We start from the raw sequence: 17739 nt of genomic DNA on the forward strand, positions 1-17739 counted from the left end.
GTCTACACTGGAATACCTGATCATCATGTTCATTTTCTTCTGTAGTTTCAGTGTTAGCCTGAAGTGACGTCTGGACATCTACAGGTCCCTCTTCAAATTCTTCTATTTCTTCATCTTCATTCTCATCTTCTCCACTTCCATAATTAGTCAAAGCCTGAGTTTCAGCTTTGGACAAATCTAAGTTGATTAACACACAATTTTTGGTAAAAATTTTAACACTTACTTCATAACAGCTCCCATTTATTGCATGCCTACATTGTGTAAGTGCTTCACATACAGTATCTAAAACCTTCAAAACCATTAAGTACTAGAAAACTGGTGTTGAAAGGACTGGTAATTTAGTCAGGGTCACACTGAAATTCAGAGTTGTCTGACACCTAATTCTATATTCATTCCACTCCAACAAACTGTTTCATTAAGTGATCTGTAAAGAACTAATGCATAAGCCTAGTCTAGAGCCTTCAGACTTACTAATAGACACTGGACATTCTTCACTTTCTTCATCTTCCTCTTGATCAGAAACATCAGATCTCACGTTTTTGGGGCCGTCACCATCATAAACCTCAGACGTTTGAGTCTGCTTAACTGTTTCCGTCTCATCCTTGTCCTAGCCACAAATAAATTCGAGTAATTAATTCCTTAAAGTACATTTTTTAAAGGTATACAGTAAGTCTATCATAAAAATTAGTAAGTCATTATCTAATTTAAAAATATAAAGAATGGTTTTAAATTTAGTTGTTTTTAAAAGAAAATAAAACTCTGTCAGAAGAAAGGACATTTTATGATCTACTTTGCTCTCTACCAGTAAGGTAAAAGTTACTAAAATTATTTAATCTTTTGTTTCAAAAGCCACTAAATTAGCACATACTTTGTCTTCATCATCAATTTCTCCAGCAGGTGAACTGTGATCTCCTTCAAGAATCCTTTTGGCCTATAAGCAAATCGGTTAGGCAGAATTCAGGGGTGATCATTCATTATCACACTTAAGTACTCAGTAAACTTTAACAAATCCTGCATTTTTAAACCACCATCCAAAGAGATTAGTGTTCTCTTAGAAATATAAATTCAACTCTTATTAAATAAACCTTTTAAATGAAGAAAAACAAAAAGCAACACAGTCTACCTGACATCTTCTTGGATATCTAAGGGACATCACAAACTTACTATATCCAAAACAAAAATCTTGATTTCTTTCCTTCTAAAGCCCCAGTCTCTCTTCAGTCTTCCCAATCTCAGTAAATTGTCCTTCATTCACCCAAATGCACAAGTCAGAATCAGCCTGTACCTTATGTTTATTACCCACATCTGAACTACTAGACTGCATTTGACTCAATCATCCTAATGTATCTGCTGTTACACACTCAGAGCTGAGACACTTCTTACCCATTTCTTACACACTCAGAGCTGAGCCAGTTCTTACATGGACAACTGCAACAATCTTCCAAGCAGTCTCTCTGCTTCTCTCTACTCACCTACAATTCCTACTCAATAACGAAGCCTGACAAATCTTAAACTGAGATTATGATACTCCTCTCTCTCAAACTTTCCTATGAGTTGCCATTATGCTTAGAATAAAATAAAATATAAGGTCCCTACAACAGTTTTTAAGATTTCACACATTTGTCTTATCTACCTCTGTGACTTCATCTCCTACAGGCTCACCTCATTTTAAGTGTTCCTGCCTCCCTAGTTTCTCTCTGTTCCCCAAAACACTCAATCCTGCTTTAAAGCCTTTATATTTAATGGTTCTGTCTGCCTGGCACTGTTACACTTAACAGTTCTCTCCTCTCACCTTCAGTATAAACTCCTCTTGTCTTTCCACAGCTTAGCTCACATTTCATCCCCTGAAGGAGCCTCTTGATTCTGCCATCTAAAGCAGTCCTTTCTATCATTTTTATCATATCATCCTGTTCTATTTTCTTCAAGTTCTAAGTAATGGCTGAAATGATCTGAAACTTATGTCTAGAAGAAAAACATTAGGAAAAGCTTGAAAAAGATAGCCTGATTTTATCTACTTTAGATTTCGGCAAGAAGGGTTATCTCTTTCTGTTTTGGGTCTTGACCTGTTTTTCCTCTCATGATTAGGGAGTCAAGAAAAGAGTGCTGGTGTCTAGAGGAAAAGCCTCCTGGTATGCCTCAGTTGAGGGGAAAAAACATCCAATTTTGTATGTGATCAAGACTAATTCAACAGGGCATAAGGAGCTACAGGGATGTGCAACCAAGGTCCTAACTAATAACAAGCATGTGTGCTGGCTGGGGTGCTGACTCTCCTGGGGCATCTACTGTGACTGACAACAGCCACGGCAGGCAGCTGGCCAAGAGCCAGATCCCAGTCCTCCTCTCTTTTCTGGGTAAGCGGCCGTAACGTGGAGTGGACACTTGCCAATCCCCTGCCACCTGTTCCTGTCTGCATCCCTGATGCTGAGCCACTGCTGCTACTCCTGAGAGTCAGCAAGTGGCTGGTGTATGTACTGACTTATAATATGATTAACTCATATTACGAAAAAAAAAAAAAACTACTTTGGTGAGGTCAAGTATGATTTCATTTACTCATAAAGATAAAAATGGACATTTATACACTAATCACAACTATTTCTATATCAAAATGAATGTCATTCACCTCTTTTGCATAAGACTGTATCACTCCAGCGGCTTCTATTTTCCTTTTGCATCTCTGTTTAACAGTTACACTATTATTATCCAAATCTTGCATGAGCTTAAAGAAAGCCAATTCATTAAATAACACTTCAGATATCTCTACAAGAAGATCTTCTCCACAATCCTTCAGTTTTCTGCCAGCAAATTTTGCCAGTGAATCCTATTCAAAGATAAACCAAATCACTTTAAGATTATAGCAAACTTTAACTGTGGGTAGAGAAATATAGATGATTAACAAATTTGAATTATAATACTCATGAAGGGAAAAACAATTTTATTACTTTTTAGTACTGAAAAACTTAAAACTAATGTCTAAGATAGGCTAAAAAACAATAGGTTACTATTACTAAGAATATTACTAAGTAGGACTCTTGCTAGTCCTGCCCCCAGTTACGAACCACTACCATTACATAATTTAGTTACTGTTACAGCCCAAGAAGTCTCTACTATCAATAGTTTCCAGCTTCCACTATTTCCCAGATTGGTAAAAGAAAAAAAATTATTTTAGAAAATACCAAGGAATACTTTCTAAACATTTCAAACTTGAAATGTTGTTCTTAGGTAGGGGAAAAATCAAAACAAAATTTTGTTAGAGTTGGGACAAGCCTTAGAGATGGTAAAGTTAAATGAAGACACAGGGCCTAATACAATATTTTTAAATTAAGTAAGGAATAACCTAAAAAGTATTACAGCGTCATCCCAAATGGATGCTAGAATGAACATCTACTTGAATAAATTGTGTAATGCCAGAAAATAGGGGGAAAAAAGTCCTAACCACATGGTACATACTGGTAAGTCATACAAGTACAAACTCTTACCTGTAATATACTTCCAAGCTGCTTATGAAAGAACTTTACAAACTCTTTGCTCTCATTGTTTTGCTGAGTAAGGACCAAAACCATGCGTCTTACTGAGGTTAGAAGTTGAGAAGAACATACTTCATCCATGTGCTCCTGAGAAAAATTCTAGTTGGTTAAGCTATAACTTACCTATTGTATAAAAAGTGTTAATCCACATGATATATGAGATTGTATTGTTCTTGCATAAGCTCCTCAGCTTTTAGATGCACATTTGGAGACTTTGTTCATAAGAACAGCCAACTCCCCACTACATACACATTAAAAGGTTTGCAAATTTTGATTCACCGTACCAGATACTAGCCAATAAAAGAAACTGGCTGATTCAACATTTTCCACTACTTCCTGTCTGTACTTTAAGGAACTATTCCTGCCATAGTTTCCGTATCGCCTGTATGCCTGCCTATTTGTAGTTCAGTTCAACTACTCGCACAACTGTACTTCACCTTCCACCAAATTTCCTGTGTTATCTGCTAACTTTCCTCAGTCTTGGCACTGCTGACATCCTGTGGGTTGGAAGATGTTAAGCAGCCCTCTGAAGTCTACCCAAAAAAATCAAGATTTGAAGTGAAATGAGACATAATAAAATAGCTGAAATCAGATCATTAGTTCTCATTTTGTTGGCCTCAGAAATTGTCTGAAGTGATAAATTTAGCAAGGAAATCCTCATGAAGAATAGAATCAGACACAAAATTGCAAATGCAACAAAAATCTCGGAGATGGTTTCCTTTCCTACACATGAAGGTAAGTTATTTACATTTTTTTAAAACATTTAGAAAATAATTATACATATCAAATAAATATCACTACCAATATACCTAATTTAACAAAAAAGACACATTTAAAAGTATTTATTGCTTTACATGAACACAAAAATGTAAAAGAAAAAAGGCAATACTCTTTATGGCTAAGATGGAAGTAAGCAATAACCTAAATAGAGTAAAACAGTACATATTCTTATAATTTATAGGAATATAAATATTTGAGCGGGTGAAAACATATTTTAGTAAGGGCACAAAAATAATTGGTGAAATTGGTGTATTTGTTTAATCTCCTCAAATTCCCTTTATCTAGTCTCTGAAGTCCTTCTTGAGTATTAAGTACTAAGAAATTGAGACAGATCTTGTTCTACTGGCAGGGTACAGGGCAGAAAATCGTGATACTTTGTCATAAGTGCTCTAATAAAGACAGGTACCAAGTTTCCCAAAAGCAGGGAAAAGAAGGAGAAATTCTGCCAGCAAATACATACAAAACTATTTCAGCTGAATCCTGAAGGATAAGACCAACAGAAGAAGGATAAAGGGCATCTGGGCAAAGGAAGTAACACGGGCAATGTGCATTTCTGAACAATGTCAAGCAGGATACAGTGCATGTGGAAGGAACAGTTAAGAGGCTGGGATCAGGCTGCAGAAGTTTTAAGAGCAATGCTCAATCTGATCTGGATCCTGTAGGCCAACAATTTCAAGCTATATACTTGACTAGTTTAAAAACCACAGTCAAGGTTTGGTAGATCAATTCATTTACTAACATTCAGGAAGTATTTACTGAGTACCTACTACGTGCATGTATTATTCCTGGCACTGGTAAGACAGTGACCAAAACAGATTAACATCTCTGATGTAAATCTTCACGACTTCACAGAGTTTACATGTAACAAGGGAAACAGACAAAATCAATAAGCAAATATTAAATAGGTTATAAGGTGACAAGCACTATGAAGATAAAGAAAAGCAGGTAAGGAAAGGGGAGATCTGTTCACCAAAAAAATAACATTTGACTAAAGCCTTCAGGGTTCAAAGGAAAAAGCCATGCAGGCATGTGAAGAAACAGCATTCTAGACAGAAGCATCAGCAAGTGTCAAAGCCTTCGAAGCACTAGTAATGCCAGGAGGAGAGTTGAAAGATTAGAAGAGGAAGCAGAGACAGAACCATCTGGAGCTGCTGCGGGTGCTCAGGAAGAGACTAAGGTTTTCAGTCTCTACATGCAATAATTTGGGCGTTAGACAGATGGATCCTCTTTCTTCTCTTGGCTATCAAGTCTCTTCGGAGAAAACAGTTCTTAGAAATGCTTCTTCTCTCTTCTCTCAAAATATTTCAAAGAAAGCAATTACTTCCACCAAGGGAAGAAATATAAGTGAACGGAAACAAAAATTTTTGCTGTCAGCATCTAACACACTGGCAAGTACAAGTAGGTTGTAAAAAATGAATCTGATGACAACATATCTTGTAGTTTCACAACTCTGAATGAAAAGATTGTCTTTTCACCTCTTTTTTTTTTAATTTCCATTTTAAATGAGAATATAGGAGTCCCATCTCAGAAAACAGTCCTGACTTTGCATGTTTCCTTCTCTCCCCTCTTCCTTGTTATTAAACAAAAAATGGTACTGCTTTACTTGTCTCATAGTCTCACTGTTGCTACGAATATAAATTGTTAACCTTTCTGAGGGATAATGTAGCATAATGTCTCAAAAGCCTTAAAAATATTCATACCCTTAAAGCTACAAATTCTATGTCTAAGAATTATTTCAAAGGAAATAAAAATGGGATGCATATTTAAATTTAGCTAAATCATTTAAGCATTTTTCATAACAGTGAAAAAGAAACCAGAAGAGAATAAACACAAACATTTAACAACAGGAACTAATAAAATAATTAACAGGAAATCTGTTCTATGAATACTCAACCCCCACAGTAGCAGTCATATAACTTACTACTGGCAGTCCTACTTAGTCAACTCTGGCTTTTGCACAACATCTGTATGTTTGATCACCTGATCCTGGGCCCTAATTCTAGGCTCCCTTCTCTTATCTAGTGCTGTGCTTTAGGTGACCTCATGTACTATTAGTAGGATCTGCTGATTTTCAAAATATACCCCAATTGCCTACTGTGCCCCATCTTTAGTACCACACCCTTGTCTAAGTCATGAGTATTTCTCACCTGCTTCACTGTTATTCTGACCCCTATACTCAATTCTCCAGAAACATCAGATTTTGTTTTCTCTTACTTAAAATCTCCTAAGAGTTCCCATTCGAACTTCCAACAAAATCCAAGCTTTGACCCATGCCTATGACAGTCTGCATAATTGGCCCTTCCTCCTATTCCAACACCATCTCACACCAATTTCCTACAGCCATACAATCATTCTTCCAGTTTCTTCAACATGCCAAGCAAGCTTCTACTTCAAGGCCTTTCTCTGTCTGGAATGATCTTGGCTTAAGCTAGCTTCTTATTCACACCTCTGCATAAATGTTCCTTCTTCACGACTTACCTGACCATCCAGTCAAAAACACACCATCACATCACCTTATTTTAATTCTCTGCATGGACTACCTGACATACATCTACTTATATGTTTTATATTTACTTATTTTTTAAAATCCAAATTCTCATCCTAGCATGTAAACTTCATGAGAGCAAAGGCCTTGACTTGTTCATTATTATGTCCCAACACCTGGCATAAAGTAGGTATTCCACAAAAATTTTTGAATAAATAATGAATCAACGTGTATAGCCATTAAAAAATACGCAATAGAAAAATAGTGATCTAGAAAGATGTTTATGGTATCATTAATATTTGAAAAAAGTGGAATGCACATATATGTGGGCAAAATATTACAGAAAGGTTGACAAAATATTGACAGGTGCTATCTCTGGGTAACAAAATTATGAGTGGTTTTAGATTTTTCTTTTATCTATTTTCTTAATTTACTATGAAGGAGTCTTTGGCATGAATTTTAAAATATAAAAGAGAACATTTATTTATTTTTAAAAATTATTACTTACCTTCAAAAAAGGAATGACTTCTTTCATAATTGCTTTAATTTGCCGGTCCAGCTGCTGAGTATCAATTCTAGGACACGGGACGGTAGAAACTTCACTCACAGGTTGCTGTGAACTATGATTTTCAATAACAGGAGTTTCTATTTTAAAAAAGAAAATGCTACAGTAGCAAATGAAGTCTATGATGTGAAATGTATACATTTACGCAAAATTCTAAATAATATTGAATTCTGATTTTATACTAAAGTAAGAACATCCATGTAGTTCTAGTACCACTGATAATTAAAAGAAAAGTGGTCAAAAAATTCCTATTATACATCAGGTGAGGTTCCTGGTTCTTTATATATGGATTTTTAGTCAATTCAAGAACACACCTTCTAAATTATTGTTAACTGTGGTTGTGGCGGCAGCACCATCGTCATCCTCAATGATCCTGCAGGTGCACCTCACATCTGTACCACTTTCAGCCTCCATCTTCATATGCGTGTAGTCTCTCATTCTGGCTAATGCCTGATCCAAGTGAATCACAGTGTCACCTGTGTACAGAACAGAAATATTTCTAGAAGATATAAAAGTAAAGTTTTTTCATGTATCCTAAAAAATTTTCTAATAAAAATATAATGTCTGAATATAGGGAAGAAAAACTAACTTAACAAGTTTCAGATACTGTACTATTTGGGTACTTGGCATGTATTACCAGATGCATTTAATCCTTAAAATAACCCTATATAGTAGATGATAGTACCCTCATTTTCACAGAACTTAAGCAATTGCCCAAGGTTTCACAGCCAGTTAAATACAGAATCAAGAATTGGAACCCAGGTCTCTTAGACTCTCAAGTCCATATGTTATTCCACATAAACAGTACAATAAAAAATAACTTCAAAATATCATGCAAATTCTGATGTAAATAATCCAACCTAATACAAGCAATTAAGGTAAAGACAAGACCTAAGAATGAGATTTCCCAATTCTTTTTTGCTCACTTCAGACAAAGCTAATGTTGAAGGACTGTGAATAAACAATCAGCTAATGAAAATAAACAGGTACAATTTAAAATTGCTTGAGAACTCAGAAAGTAGGTACAATTGAGGGAGAAGGTTGGCTATAGAGTGCCTTTTCTCTATAATGACATGAGCTCAGTACAATCTTGATAGGTACTAATACTTAATAGACGAAGCTCCTAGAGAGAGCTAGGGTTGAGAGTCCTTGTATTAATACTTAGTAAGGCAAAAGGAAAACTTACTACTTACTAAAAGATAGGTACCTAACAATACAGCAAGGCTTGACCCTTTTCTTTTGTCATGGAAAAGACTCTTAAAATCATCTAAATCTTGTTCTCATCATATAAACAAAAACTAGAATTACAGGACATTATTCTATCAACTAAGTGTCCTGGAAATCTGAATGAGTAAATACTTGGGGACATTTTGATATGCTACAGCCTGGAAAATGAATCAGGTACACAGACATCTTTCTTTTCTCTTATTTTCTTTCCAAATTTAGGACTTGGGGCTTCTTACTCTCTGATCTATGAGATCTTCTAAGCTTTTGTTTTACTACTGATGGAAAAAATGCAATGTGCCATGTCTTAGAGTTGCTGGGTTTCTAACAATGATTATATATGCTAAGAAATTTCGGTTTTTACTGCAAATTACAAAGTTCACATTTTTATTAAAGATGTGACTGGATGAGGCAATGCTACCTCTAAATTTTTTTACTGATTAACTAGAAGATCTTAGAAGATGACCTTTTCTTTTTTTTAACTAGATGATTTTTATTTTGAAATTCAACATTTAGTAAAAAAAATTATTTCATTCACTTATTAAACATTAATTGCCTAATATATATGGCATGTCGTTGTTATGGCAACTGAGCATTCAGAGTCTCTTCTCACAGAACTGACAAGGGATGACTTTTTCTTTAAGGTAAATGAACATTCTCTGAACTTCTACTATGCATGCTAGAAAACTGCATATTTTTCACAAGAACAGAGCATGGTAAAAGACCCCATTTCCTAAGTATATGCAGAAAGTCAGAAAGGTGAGATGACTGGCCCAAAGTCAGAGTTAACAGTCAAGAGATGGCTGAATTTAGACTGATGGATGGATAGTGTTTTAAGTTCACATTCTTTCTACCACACCTTCCCTTACTAAACTTTTGTTTCCTTATCAATGCAATTCAAAGACTTTATTAAAGTCATGTTCTAAGATTACAAAAAAATCTGCTTACCGAGAACATCTGTTGCAAAAGGTTCACAAGTTGAAGATACACTAGCATTATCAGCATCATTTTGCTCACTTATGTTATGTGTTTCTCTCTCAAAGTTCTTCTCAAAAGTTTCCTAAGTTGTAGTTTAAAAAAACAAATAAAAGTCACTAGTATTCCTTTAAAAATTTTATGATTAATATTAAAAATTTAACATAGAAACTATTTGCATAAAACACTTAAAACTGTGATATAATGAAAGTTATATGGTTGAATACAGAGTCACAGAGAATATCAAAATATTAAGTAACTTTGCAGAACACTTTGTCATTATGGAGATGAGAATACATAGTACCACCTACTAATTAAATTCTAACTTGGAAAAGGTAACATTACTTCCACACCCTCAGGGAAATTCTATCTTCAAACTCTAACAATATCTAATAATTTACTATGATATCTGGTTGTCTCATATCAGAAGAAAAACACTGACAGCATCATTTATATTTTTAAAAATTTTTATTGAAACATAATTTACATACAACAATGCACCCATTAAGTGTACAGTCTGATGAGTTTTGAAAAATATATGCACTGAGGCAACCATCTTTCCTAAAGATAAGACCATTTCCATCAGCCCGGAGTTCCTTTGTGTCCTCTACTCCCCACTCACATGATTTCTATCACCAGAGATTAGTTTTGCTGTTTCTAGAACCTTATATAAGTGGAATCACTCAGTATATACTTTTCGGTGTCTTGCTTCTTTCACTCAGTATGTTTCTGAAATTAATCCATGTTGCTGTGTTTCAGAAGTTCATTATTTTTTTAATGGCTGAAATAGTATTCCATTGTATGGATATACCACTGTTTGTTTATCCATTTATCTGTTGATGTTTCCAGTTTGAGGCTATCATGACTAAAGATGCTATTAACATTAGTGTACAAGTATTTGTGGACATGTTTTCATTTCTCTTGGATGAACACCTAGAAGAGAAATTGCTGGGTCACATGCCAAGTTTATGTTTAACTTTACAAGAACTGCCCAACTGCCTTCCAAAGTGGTTGTTAACAATTTTTACAATCCTAAAAGCAGTATGAAAGTTCCAACCATTTCTCAAGTTCACACCAACACTTCTTATTGTCCATCTTTTAGATTTCAGCTTTTCTAGCAGGTGTGAGGTAGAATCTCATGTGGTTTTAATTTGCACACTGGCCATTTATATATCTTCTTTTGTGAAGTACATGTTCAAATCTCTTGCCCATTTTCATGAGTTGATTTTTTTTTCTGGACACACCCCATGGCATATGGAATCCTTGTTCCCCAACCAGGGATTGAACCCAGGCCTCCTGCACTGGAAGCACAAAGCCTTAACCACTGGACAGCCAGGGAGTCCCTTGAGTCGATTTCTTACAATTAAGTTTTAGAAGTCCTTTATATAGTCAGGCTTTTTATATAGTCATTTGCCAGATATATGTACTAAGGCTGTTTTCTCCTAATGGTATCTTTTGAAAAGCAGGATTTTATTTTGATGAAGTCCAATGTATTAATTTTTTTCCTTTCATATTTAGTGCTGTGTCCTACAAAATCTCTCATGTCAAAATCATAGTTTTCTTTTCTTTTGTAAGTTTTATAAGTTTTAACTTTTCCAGTGCTGTTATTGTTGTTTAGTGACTAAGTTGTGTCTGACTCTTTTGAGACCCCATGGACTGTAGCCTGTCAGGCTCCTCTGTCCATGGAATTTCCCAGGCAAGAATACTGGAGTGGTTTGCCACTTCCTCCTCCAGGGAATCTTCCCGACCCAGCAATAGAACCTGTGTCTCCGGCATTGGAAGGTGGATTCTTTACCACTGAGCCACCAGGGAAGTTCCTTCTAGTACTATAAAGTAGTTTCAAATTTATTTTTGTGTACAGTGTGAGTAGGAGGGAGTCTCAAAAATATTTTGACTGCAACTCATTTCACAACTATCTTCTTTCCTAGTTACTGATCTTTTAAAGCTTCTCTTAAATTATGAAATGAAAGGTCTGTCCCTGATTATAAAGGAAATTCTCGCATGAGGGAACATGTTTTAAGAAATAGAAACATTTTGTTACACCTTCAAGCAAGACCCAAAGGTCTATGTGCCTTTGCCATTTTACAGCACCTGGAGTAGATGATGGAAACTGTTTCTTCCTCTTCCTAAACCTTAATTCCTCCTCCTCCTTAATTTATAATCTCCAGATGACCACCTCAGTTCTCTCTTTCATGGCATGGAAATGTTTACATGCCCTAAAAGGTATGTGAAAACCTCCATAAATGGAACTCCAAGGACCCTGGCTTAGTAACATGGAGAATGAGACTCTATAAACACCCAATATGGTAACCACTAGCCATGCAGCTAGTTAAAGAACATTTAAAATTTAGTTCCTCAATCCCGTTAGCCACATTAGTGCTCGAAAGCCACGTGTGCTAATAGATACTGTACTACACAATGCAGATTGTAAGACATTTCCATCACTGGAGAACGTTCTAGTGGCTAGCACTGCTCTGGATCTGTGGATACAAACACTGGACGTTATGCTAGCACTGCTCCTGACTAAATGACATTAATATAGGGAAGACGATGACATAAATGAAGAATTTAAGTTTTAGATGGAAAATTAAAGAACTGATTTAGTTATTTAAAAGTAATTCTAAGTATAGTTATTTCTGCCAAGTCCCTATGGTAATGGAATGAATTTTTGTGTCCCCCACAAAATTTATATACTGAAGTTTAACTCCCAATGTGGAGACATCAGGAGGTAGGGCGTCTGAGAGGTAATCAGATTTAAATGAAGTCACGAGGGTAGAGTCCCCTTGATGACCCTTTAAAGACAAAGAAGAGACGTCAGAGCTTTCTCTCATTGCACAAGGATACAGGGAGAAGGTGGCCATCTGCAAGCCAGGAAGAGGGTCCTCATCAAGAACCGAGTCTGTTGGTACAACAGTCTTAGGACTTCCTAGCCTCCAGAATCGTGAGAAATAAAATCTCTGTTGTTTAAGCCATCAAGTCTACAGTATTTTAGTGAACCAGCCTAAGCTAATACACCTACTTACAAAGTATTACTGGATCTTTAAATCTTATTTAACTTTAAAAGCTTGTCAGGTTAATTATATCATAAGTTGTAGCTCAACTTTCCAAATTTACTGTTGATGGTGCAAAACAATGGGCTCAAATCCTTTAAAATAATTGAAAGTAATGCTGCCTATATGAAATTTGGATAAAAAGAAAGGCACTAGAGTTAAGGATATAAAATTATTAAAAAAGATTTTTTAAAAAAGACATTCTTCATGCTCTCAGTCATTTCAAGGTTAATAAATTTAATATAAGCTAGTACCTCCTATGTTTTATGGAACACTTCATTTCCCACCAAAAAAGAGCCCACAATTTTCAACTGGTTATAATAACAATTAATCCCAAGTACCAATCTGTTACAGTAACTTATATTTGGTAATAAAGTCAATCAAAATCATGTACTTTTTGTACACAGGTTTATGTTCATAGTAGTTTAAGGGCTGGAGACTAGTGAAGAAAATTTTTAAGCAGAAAAGATGACTTGGGGAAGTACCATTTTAAACACAGGAGCAAAAATAGAGCAAAAATTTAGAAGTCCTCAATAATTGTAAGGAAATTACTATACATGAAGAAAAGAAGATGATCTCTGGAAAAAACACTATCTTTTCAGAAAAAAAGCTCATGTTATCATATTACCATGAAAAAAAACACAATAATATGCTTCCAACTCCATAATCATAGCAGATATTTGCTAATCAATTATGGTATTCTGATCCATGAACATTCAGGTGCTAAAGGTGGTATAAAAAAGAACATACTTGCTATCCCAGGACCACACACATATAATCTTTTAAAATAGAATCAGGGTCTGAACCTTTAAACAGATGATTTCCAAATACTGAGCTCATCACCTCCTCAGTCTCCTAGCAGTTGGCATACATTCAATCCACTATGTGCAAAGTAGGTGCTATTTGGAGAACATAGTTTATTGAAAATATATACTTCCCTCATCACTATTCCATTTCCAGGCCCTTTTTACTTTACTCAAAATTTTCTTCAACAGTTTTAATACATTAAATTACATTTTCTTCTAGGCTTTCTTTTGTCTACCTTCTCTTCTAACCCTAAAACACAATTTATCTTGTATTTACTCAAGGGTTCTGTGATCTAATTGTGTCTTGAATGAACACAAAAATTTTTACTAGATGTGTGATTGAGTGAAAGTTGCTTAGTCATGTCTGACTCTTTTGAGACCCCATGGACTGTATAGTGCATGAAATTCTCTAGGCCAGAATACTGGAGTGGGTAGCCTTTCCCTTCTCCAGGGGATCTTCCCAACCCAGGGATTGAACCCAGGTCTCTCACATTTCAGGATTCTCTACCAGCTGAGCCACAAGGGAAGCCCAAGAATACAGGAGTGGGTAGACTATCCCTTCTCCAGCGGATCTTCCCGACCCAGGAATCAAACTAGGGTCTCCTACATTGCAGGCAGATTCTTTACCAACTGAGCTATTATGACTCAACTCCTATGTTGGACAAAGGAGATATAAATATGGTTATTTTAGACCTTATAAGCTATCATTTCTATATAACTTTCAGTGTTTGCTATCCTATCTTGACTGAATTTTATACCTCACCTCAAAATTAAGCAATACATTACACTTAGCTTTCGAAAAAAGCTAAAAACTAAATATAGGGTATAATCACAATTTATTAACAAACTACTTAAACTTGTTAGCTGCACATTGAAATTATGTCTACATTTCATTAATCATTATCAGCTTACATCATCAGTAGTAGCAAGGCTTTCACTGGGAGTAAGTTCTGAGTTGGATGCTATCCAAGTACCAGAATTCACTGACTTCATATTTTCTCCTTGTTTTTCATGGTTCTCAGAAATATGCCTGGATACTATGTCCTAATATAAGGAGAGAAGACAGCTATTTATGAAAAACATTTGTGTTTAATCACAAAATTAAAAGTAGAAGCAGAGAGTAGAAAAAAGGCAATCCTCCCAACCTCAAAAATTAACTATGAGGAAGATATAACAGGACAATACAACGAAAAACTGTCAGAAAAAGACTTTTACCTAAAGCCACTTAAGCTATATAAGAAGATTATTAAAATAGCATGGAAATACATAAAGAAACAGATTGAAATACTTAAGGAACAATGACATACTTCAATCTAAGAAAGTAAACAGAAAGAATTGGGAAAACTGGCAGTACCAGAAAGCAGAGGAAACAGAATGTTAGGTACAAGATACCTGCAATGCATATAAAGCCCTCTGTCTCAAATAGTCTGTATTAAGTAACTGAAGCTCATGGAAGAGTTCAATAAGAAAATGTGGACGAGATTCATTTTGAGAAATCAACGTAGCTACTTCAGAATAAATGGTATCCCGCAAAGCTTCGAACATGGAAAAGTCACTCCCGGTTTCTGGAAGATATTAAAGATCAGAAAGTTAAGATTGGTGAAATACATTCCTGACTATTTCTATTAACTTGCATCATTACTCTCAACTTTAAATTACTTAAAAATCAGAACACAATTCTATCTCAGAGCTTTTAAAGTAAAAAGAGAATCTTAATAATTACCAGGATAAAAATAATTCTAAAAATCTCAAGATACATACTACTTTCTAGAGAAATAACATTATCTAGCATTACTTAGACCAAAGTTATTTCTCAGTGAAAAATATCTGGAAAACTTTACATGTTTCATAGGAATAATCAGTGGAAATCTTTCAGCAGTTGAATAAAATAAGTAAATAGCAAATCATTTTCTTTTTTTGCTACTAAGAACTTTTTTACAGAAAAGAAAATTTTGCTAATGTTGAGAACAAACTAAATGCTGCCAAGGAGACCAACTACTCTAAGGTTTAACTAGTTAGGTCTACTGATTCTCAAATCTCCACTATCCTGCTGTACTGATGAAAAACTGAATTTCTAAATGTAACAAAATAGGCACAATTTTACTACAGTGTCTTACTGACACACTCAGTATAAGCTGAAGCAAGCAGTGACCCAAATGAACTTTTCAGTTTCAGGGAATCTAGGTATCATTCTATTTAGCAACATTTCCGTTGCATATATTTATTTATAACAAAGAGTTATCACCCTTAAAGGTACACAATCATACCTTTCCTTTTAAAAACATAAATTAGGAACTGTTCCCATTTTGAGTTCTCTACGAAAAAAAATTTCCAAGTGTTCTTATAGCTATCAAACTCTATGAACTTTCTAGAGTAATTGTAGAACCACAAATAGACAAATACTTAAGTTTAAGTTCATTTTAAGTTCACAAAAAGTAGTGCTAAATTTTCAAGACAGGGAATTTGAAATGTTAAGTGTTTTTTAATACATTGTGCTTTCAAATAAATATTGAAAGATCATTAAGATTTAATTCACTTTTTCCAAGAGAGATATTTTTAAAACGCAAAGCAAATGTGGTTTAATGAAAAAACTTTCCATTAACTTGCTAAACAAATTAACATCCTCAGGCCTCAATTTCCACAAGCATAAAATAATAAGGATAATAAATACACAATGTCCCTACTGTGCCTCAGACATTTATGAGTATAAAATGAAATGATATACTATGATGCACTGTTACTATAAAAATATTTATTATGAGCAGGAACTGGAACTATCTCTGTAGGAAATTTCTACTTATAGGAGAAATCCAGATAAGATGTAACATCATACAAACTTTCCCAATTCATACACTATATTGTAGTTTGATCAGTTGTTTTAAAAAATTATTATCTTAAAGATATAAGAACAAAGCATATTTAACGACATCTTTCATACCTCTGTATGTGATAAAATGATCACTCTAAATCATATATCACTAAAGACTAAATTATTTCCAAATAATGAATTATAGCAAACATATGCTTCGTCTCTACAATAGAGAAGTGGAACGTTTTTACCATTCTCTTTCTGGACTGAGGTGCACTAGTTTAACCTAGAAAAATCTTTGCCCTCAGCCAAATTTCTATGTCTCCATCTTGTTTTTATCCTACTTTCTTCAGAGTTCTTTTCTTTAGGAAGTGCCACTGATATATTTAACTTCATCTGTGACAGATCCTTGTTTTTGTTTTTCTTTAAATTCCCCTAAAGGTTCATAACAGACTTTTCTTTTTCACTCATGTGTAGCAGAGGAGGCATCAAAGAATATTTACAATTCTAAATCATACACGTCTAATGAATATTCATAGTTTAAAGATAAAAACAGCATTCTGCAATTTTCCATGGCCTTTATTAATCATGGTCTTTGCATGTCACAGTTGTTCTGTTCAATGTTTTATTTTTTTACACGTGTGGACAGGTAAGAAAAAAATAAGAACTACAACAGAAATCATACACAATACATAACACTGTAAATCAGAGCTAAGAATAAAAACAACTATATTTTTGCTTCCAAAAACATTAATGCTCATAAGCATTTAAAGAATACAAAATAAATGACTTCAAATAAAACATTAAATTATAAAAAAGTTCTCTATTACCCACATGAATGTGTTGATTATGTTACACACACTAACAGAAAATGAAAGTAGGAGAAGAGCAGGCAATTTTACCAACCAAAAATAATAAATGAAAAGCTTCAGAATTTAATGAGTATGAATTCTCTTTCACTTTTACCAGCGAAATAATATATACACACTAAACTAAATCTAAAAAAACAATTAGAACAATAAAACTAAGGATTTTTAGGACCAATGGTAAAATTTAACACAAAGCGGACACCAGAACTAAGCAGATTGTTACCTGGCGCTTCATTGCATGCATTTCTGCTAGACTGCGGTAGTATTCTCCTAGCATGTGCTGTAGGAAAGGGCAGACATAAGGATGAACATAAAATGTGTATGAATAGTAAAGACAGGGTCTATAATATGAATAAATGAATGAAAAAAAAAGAAATAAGCAAATTTCTTTAAAATCGTTTGCCTGAACTGAAGTTATCACAAGGTATGGTTTATGCTCTATTTAAAAATAATCTCTTTGGGGAAAATATCAAATGATCTGCTATAAACTTGTGTTCATATGACTGATATGACCCTCATATAGTAAACTTTCACCATTCACTCTTAGAAGCATACACATCAAGGGGAACTTTCCACAATCCTCGAGGGACAAGAGGACTGTACTGAACTGTATACAGTTCAATAGTAGCGGTCTTAGATGTTACAATCAAAT

At 34.6% G+C, this 17739-nt stretch overlaps 1 protein-coding gene across 24 annotated transcripts in view; it reads right to left on the bottom strand.

The window, feature by feature from the left end:
• PCM1 (pericentriolar material 1) overlaps positions 1 to 17739 on the bottom strand; it is an 84481-nt gene that overhangs the window by 8482 nt on the left and 58260 nt on the right. For 12 of the 24 annotated variants that reach the window (XM_065947344.1, XM_065947343.1, XM_065947353.1 and 9 more), the window contains 10 exons: positions 14802 to 14974; positions 14322 to 14453; positions 9527 to 9638; positions 7669 to 7830; positions 7298 to 7434; positions 3477 to 3611; positions 2621 to 2818; positions 869 to 931; positions 472 to 607; positions 17 to 177 (listed from right to left, as the gene is read on the bottom strand). In XM_065947344.1, coding sequence (XP_065803416.1) covers positions 17 to 177; positions 472 to 607; positions 869 to 931; positions 2621 to 2818; positions 3477 to 3611; positions 7298 to 7434; positions 7669 to 7830; positions 9527 to 9638; positions 14322 to 14453; positions 14802 to 14974 — 1409 coding nt within the window. Of the gene's footprint in view, positions 1 to 16; positions 178 to 471; positions 608 to 868; positions 932 to 2620; positions 2819 to 3476; positions 3612 to 7297; positions 7435 to 7668; positions 7831 to 9526; positions 9639 to 10050; positions 10487 to 14321; positions 14454 to 14801; positions 14975 to 17310; positions 17368 to 17739 lie in introns of those variants that run through there. The other 12 variants (XM_065947332.1, XM_065947341.1, XM_065947333.1 and 9 more) reach the window with 4 other exon arrangements.

Source organism: Muntiacus reevesi, chromosome 10, assembly GCF_963930625.1.
Source record: "Muntiacus reevesi chromosome 10, mMunRee1.1, whole genome shotgun sequence".
NCBI lineage: Eukaryota > Metazoa > Chordata > Mammalia > Artiodactyla > Cervidae > Muntiacus > Muntiacus reevesi.